We start from the raw sequence: 6,507 nt of genomic DNA, 5'->3' as shown, positions 1-6,507 counted from the left end.
ACATTGTATTTCAGACCTTCCTCAACTGAAAGAATGTCCACCTGTTGTAAGTATGAAAGGCTTAGGTAGAAGGAAAAAGGGATTTCTGGACATCACTCTACTAAGTTGCTTATAGAAATTTTTTGACCTTCTTTTCTGCTGTTGCTTATATTTATTTAAGTTTGGTCTTCTCCCCTCTTCACCAGGATTGCTTCCCACACTTTTTTCCCAAGCCTGCATAACTGAAATCTGGGGTTATGAAGTCAGTCCTAGATGGCCTCGCAGATACGACCTTCAGAACCATTACCACAGATCTTCTTTACATGGGTTCTAACGATATCCAGTACGAAGATTTTAAAAGCGACATGGCCTCCAAGCTAGCATACTACCCGCAGAAATTCCCTCTTTCTTCTTTCCGAGGGGACTTCCGATCAAAAATGACTGCAGGAGAAGATGCCGCCGTCTTGGGTGTGCATCCATCGGATCCGGTCAACCTTACAGATTTTTACAACAAGACCCTGTCCACCTTCAAGGATAATGAGGATAATATACAATGTGGGGATAACTTCATGGATATGGAGTGCTTTATGATCCTGAATCCTAGCCAGCAGTTGGCTATTGCAGTACTGTCCCTTACCCTGGGCACCTTCACTGTTCTGGAGAACCTTTTGGTCCTGTGTGTCATCCTGCACTCCCGAAGCCTTCGCTGCAGGCCTTCCTATCATTTCATCAGTAGCCTGGCAGTAGCTGATCTCCTGGGCAGCGTCATCTTTGTTTACAGCTTTGTTGACTTCCATGTTTTCCATCGGAAAGACAGTCCTAATGTATTTCTGTTCAAACTGGGTGGAGTTACAGCCTCATTCACTGCCTCAGTTGGCAGCCTTTTCCTCACTGCGATAGACAGGTACATATCTATACACAGGCCCCTATCTTATAAAAGGATTGTTACCCGATCAAAGGCTGTTGTAGCATTCTGTGTGATGTGGACCATAGCTATAGTAATAGCTGTCCTCCCTCTGCTCGGTTGGAACTGCAAAAAACTAAATTCTGTCTGTTCAGATATATTTCCTTTAATTGATGAGAACTATCTCTTGTTCTGGATTGGGGTCACCAGCGTGCTTTTGCTTTTCATTGTGTATGCCTATATGTATATACTGTGGAAAGCTCATGGCCATGCTGTTAGAATGCTTCAGCGTGGCACTCAAAAGAGCATAATAATTCACACTTCAGGGGATGGTAAAGTGCAGCAGATTACTAGGCCTGAACAAACACGTATGGACATCAGGTTAGCCAAAACACTGGTCCTCATTCTTGTGGTTTTGATCATCTGCTGGGGTCCACTACTTGCAATCATGGTCTACGATGTCTTTGGGAAGATGAACAAGCTTGTCAAGACTATCTTTGCCTTCTGCAGCATGCTCTGTCTGCTGAATTCTACAGTGAATCCCATTATCTATGCTCTCAGGAGCAAGGACCTGAGACATGCTTTCAGAAGCATGTTTCCATCCTGTGAAGGGACTGCACAGCCGCTTGATAACAGCTTGGAGTCTGACTATCAGCACAGACATGGAAACAATCCAGGTAATGTCCACAAGGCGGCTGAAAGGTGTATTAAAAACACAGTTAAGATTGCCAAAGTGACCATGTCTGTCTCCTCAGACACAACTGCAGAGGCATTGTAAAGCAAAGTCCTCTTGGCTGGCATCATGAGCAAACTAAGAGGAAGCAGGAGAAATTCATGATTTCAAAAGTGTGTGTTTCCTCAAATGTTCCATTTTTAGTTTGTTCTCATTTTTTTTAAGTGACTGTTTTTGTGAATCCTGAGCAGTAGCCTTTCCTCCAAATTCTGCAAGTAAGGATTCAAACTGTTTAAAAAACAACAACAAAAAACAGGTTTTCCATTGACTAATTGCTAATTTTAAAATGGCATCATCCTATTATTATGCACAAAAAACATCACATTAATCAATGAGAAAAAAAACCTACACACTATGGGGAACTTATAAAAAATTGAACAGTGGAATCAAATTGGAAATAAGATCTGTTAATTGTAGTTTTATTTCCAATGTGAAGTATGTTAATTGTCTGTAACTAGGTTTTCAATCCCTCTCCCAAAAGCGGCAGTACTGGATTGTAGAAGTTTTGTATCATGTCTTGTGAGATGTATGATGTTTTTCTATATGTTACTGATATTTGTCTAACCAAAGTGATTAGGTAGACTTGTGTGGAAGTAATGTAAAAGTATGTAATGATGTATTACCCTTCTTCTCCCCCTCGCCCCAAAAACACTTCCCGTATTTTGAAGAGTTCCTATGAGGTATTTGACAATTTTACATTCTTAGTGGTTTTTAGTGAACTTAAAAGGAAAGGCTTTGTATTTCTTCTGCTCACATTTGAAATCCCTATTAAGTTTAAAACTCATGTAAATATGAGACTAACAGCAACTAAAGAACATACTGAAATATCTTTGCAAAAGAAAACACTGGTTCAGACAGAAAAAAGAACATGGTTGTATATTTCAGAGGGCCATCCGTTGTCATGTAGACTGTTGGTTACAAACATTGTCCAAAAAGAAGGCATCAGGAAGTTGCTTTTTTTAAGCTAGCAACTGTTTTTGTTGGTTGCTACTAGCATTGAATCTCTGAAGACAGCATGTATCCAATTTCAATGTACAAAGTCATCACTGTGATGTATACTTGAAACATGTTCCATTCCTCGATCTCAGGTTAGATTTCAAGCCTGAGATGCCAAACATCAGTCTTCAGTAATGAGAGGATAAAATATTAGTATTATACTTTAAACAATGTGTGAGTGTCTGTATCTAGTTTAATAATGCCTGTGTATTTGTGTGTTGTGTATGTATTCTGAATAAGTGTGGGTTACATTAATATTACTAAGATAAGAAATTGTGACCAAATGTTTTCCTTGTATTTCCTGTTGCACTCTTTTGCACATGAATTCCATTTCTAAAAGTGAGTTCTTCCAATCAGTAGTGAAAATACAGCTTTTGAGATTCTGAGCATGTTTGTAAATCCATACTGAAAACCCAATTTGATAACTAAAGAAAAATCAGTATTTTAGTATTAGTAGTGGATAGCCTTGCTAAGATGAAAAAAGTGCTGTGGTACTTTGAAAGACACTGTTGTGTCTTTAGCTAGAATAATAACAAGAATATTCAAAAGAAGATAAATGGTGCTATGAACAAATGTAGGAAACTTTAAAACAGGCATTCATATGTGTCAGAATTAAGCCAAGAAGAAGTGAAATTCTGGTGGGATATCTCAGATCCCCACATTGAACTTCCTGCTTTCAGGAGCAAGTTCCTTTGGAAGGTTGTGGCATTGGGGTTTAGAGAAGAGCCACTAAAACATCCAGCTGCAGTTGAAGTCTCTCAAGGCTTCTCTACGCTCTCTGCCAGAATTAGAAATGTAGGAGGAAAGCACTGAAATGCTAAACATCTTTATTGTAAAGAAGTTGCCCTCTCATTGTTAAAACAAGGTCATTCTGATTGAGCAGAGGTGAGCCACATACAAAAGTACACTCTTTAGAACCCCCTTCTGATCAGGACCTGCTGCACATGCAAAAGGGTACTGCGCTGACTGTCCCCTTTCTAGATCCCTGCATCCTGGGCTGCATATAGGCGATTTGTTTTGTATGCGTTCAGCAGCAGTGGGAGAATGAGTCCAGTACTGTCAACTACCTTTTAGCATGTGTGTGCATGCAAACTCTCATCTGCAGCGCCACATGGAAACCAAAACTATTAGAGATCAAGAAAAGACAGATAAACTTGATTTCTTCATCCAGTAAATTTTAGAATAAAACTATATCTGTAGCTAGAACATAGCTCACTGAGAGCTGATGTTCCTGTGAAAGAACCTTGTTTAGGGTGAGTGGAACATAACGAGGGCAACCTTGTGCATTTAGAATCCCTAGCAGTGAGTCTTTGAGATGGAAAAGGAGGAGCTGTGGCTGGAAGGCAAGGGATTCTTAGACATGTCAGAGAGCCCACGCTGTCCTTGCTCAGCAGCTGAGCAAAGCTTTTCCCAATCTGTTGATTAAAGAGCTGTTCTGATGTGATTATGTCCCTGCTCATACTGTTTTCCCCACTCCACATTTGGAAAGTATTGTTTCAGAATTCACCACCACGAGGGGTGGGTGGGTGGGTGGGAAAAGCCCTGTCACATGTGTATGAAAGATCAGTGTGACTTCTGTGTAAGGCAGAGGAGGAGATGCAAGAACAGATGCCACAAACAGCTAGCAGTGTAAGCAAGACAATGCCTCCTCACTCACAGCTTGAGAGTGCTGCTGATATTGCAGAGAGGACAAATGCCAATTTCTTGAGGCTGCCTTAGCGACTAAGTTATGTGAGTAAAGAGGATCCAGCAAAGAAAATAGATCACCTCTGGGTAAAATGGTGGTGTCTTAACTCTGTTCTTGTTACTTCTTGAGCAAGAATTATGATAAATGTTCCCTTACCTTGAGGAGGCATTTGTGACTTCCCCCCTCCCCAACTGCAGGATGGAGTGCATGCGCAATTGACATGGCAGCATTGGCAGTGGAAAGTTGGATAGGACTAGACCCAAAATATAATTTTAGCAGCTCTCCTCTATATCCTCTATATCCTTTATATATGTCTCCTCTATATGCTTATTCATCAGAATAAGCTGAATGCAAGTAGGGGAGATTTTACATCTCTGTATTTGTGTAACTGAATAGAGTAGACATTGCGATCTACACTTTTTGATTATTTTAACTGTCAGTCATAAGGCAAATTAGACATGATGGTAAAGATTTCATTTGGGTCTGAATGTTTTTTATACATTAATAGCTTCTGAGAAGGAGGTCTAGATCAGGACCATAGTATGTGGAAGGGGCTTTAACCTTTTGACCTCACTAGAGTCCTGATCTGGATCAGTAATCCATGACTACACTTTGACCTAGGAGAAAAGCTCCCAATGGTACCATTGAGACTGTCCCTCCTTGGGCGAATTACAATGAGACTCCCAGATCAGGCTTATGGTGGGGGCAGAGGATTAATATTTTTCTGCCATAGTCTGGATCTGAATTCTTCCACAGCTGCAATTGCATTAAAAAAACATGCAGGTCCAAAATATGATAAACATCATTTCTAGATTGACCCTTAGTGAGTCACTTAGGGAATGTAACAATTCCTTTCTGGTCTGCAGCTTGCCAAAAACATAGTCAAGCTGCCCTGGCCATTGGTACATATTTTGTACAACCTCTTGACAAGGTTAAATTGGGTGTAATACGGAGCAATTTAATTGCTTGATCCTAGAAAATATAGCGTGACTATTGATGAGGTTATTTTTAGCCTTCTTTATCTTTAACAATCCATAGTTCTCTAATATACTTCAAAGAACTCCAGCATAAAAGGCATGACTTCAACCAAGTAGGCAGCTTTGTACCTGTTCTCTTTTTCATGGGCAGAGCTGCCCCCTCTATTAGAATGAAAGAGTAGTCACTTGTAGGCAAGCTTCCTCCATATGTGCATTGGGTCTCTCACACGCACTTGAAATGGGTTGTCTGATCAGGGTGCATTCATTTTAGTAAGAATGGAAAATATTTAACATAATTTCTTAATGATAAAACTAATACGTAGTTATATGTCTCCAAACGACTTTCATTGAATGTTCTGGTCTGAATCCAGGCCATTGTGGGTACATCACCTGAGTGATGTACTTCCTGTGTGCGAAAGGATCTCCATAGGAAGAAGCAGAGTCTGCAGGGCAGGTAGGCTGTAACTAGAAGTGGGAAATTCATACTAGACTCCCCATAACAGACCGATGCCTGTGCATGCACAGAGAAGGAAGATACGCAAGGTGCTGTTAAGCTTTAGAGTAGTGGTTCTCAAAGTGGGTCTGGAACCCACACATGGCTCATGACCCATTATTTGGTGGGTTGCAAAACTGACGGCAGATTAGGCTATGTGCATCATGGATTAACAAACAAGCTGCTACTTGTGGAGGGGGGGGAGAGCACTGCTGCCCAATCACCATTATAGCCATACCCCTTGGCATTTATAAGTCAGGCAGCAGCCTCTAGGGCAGCAATTTTCAACCTTTTTCATCTCATGGCATGCTGACAAGGTGCTAAAATTGTCAAGGCACACCATCAGTTTTTTGACAATTGACAAGGGCACACTAAACTGCCGGTAGGGGGCTCACAGACACAACCCCATGGCCCTACTAATAAATTATCCCCGCCCAAACTCCTGTGGCACACTTGTGGACCATTCGCAGTGCACCAAATGTGCCATGGCATACTGGTTGAAAATTGCTGCTCTAGGACCTCTAAAAAGTTTGAGAACCACTGCTTTAGAGGGATTCTTCTACTCGCAGTGTGCAATCCCATGCATACTTTCCTAAAAGTAAGACTTACTGAACGCAATAGGACTGACTTTGGAATAAACATGCATAGGATTGTGCTGCCAGGCTCTGCACCTCTGGTGGCTGGGATTGAACTGTACTTAGCTTGAAAGTTATTTCTTCCTCTGAAAACAAAGAAACC

At 41.1% G+C, this 6,507-nt stretch overlaps 1 protein-coding gene across 2 annotated transcripts; it reads left to right on the top strand.

Annotated features, from left to right (window-relative positions):
- The first annotated feature begins 236 nt into the window (after positions 1 to 236).
- On the top strand, positions 237 to 1,661 carry CNR1 (cannabinoid receptor 1). 2 transcript variants are annotated; one of them, XM_066610065.1, is made up of 2 exons: positions 237 to 306; positions 400 to 1,661. In XM_066610065.1, exons 1-2 carry the CDS (start codon positions 237 to 239, stop codon positions 1,659 to 1,661), a joined length of 1,332 nt encoding a protein of 443 aa, XP_066466162.1. The 2 variants fall into 2 exon arrangements, with proteins under 2 accessions (XP_066466162.1, XP_066466153.1); XM_066610056.1 differs by having other exon boundaries at positions 237 to 1,661.
- The last annotated feature ends 4,846 nt before the right edge of the window (positions 1,662 to 6,507 follow it).

The sequence above is a fragment of the Tiliqua scincoides genome, chromosome 1 (genome assembly GCF_035046505.1).
Source record: "Tiliqua scincoides isolate rTilSci1 chromosome 1, rTilSci1.hap2, whole genome shotgun sequence".
Taxonomy (NCBI): Eukaryota; Metazoa; Chordata; class Lepidosauria; order Squamata; family Scincidae; genus Tiliqua; species Tiliqua scincoides.
Note: the sequence above shows the minus strand (reverse complement) of the source record. Positions and strands in the feature narration are given on the sequence as shown.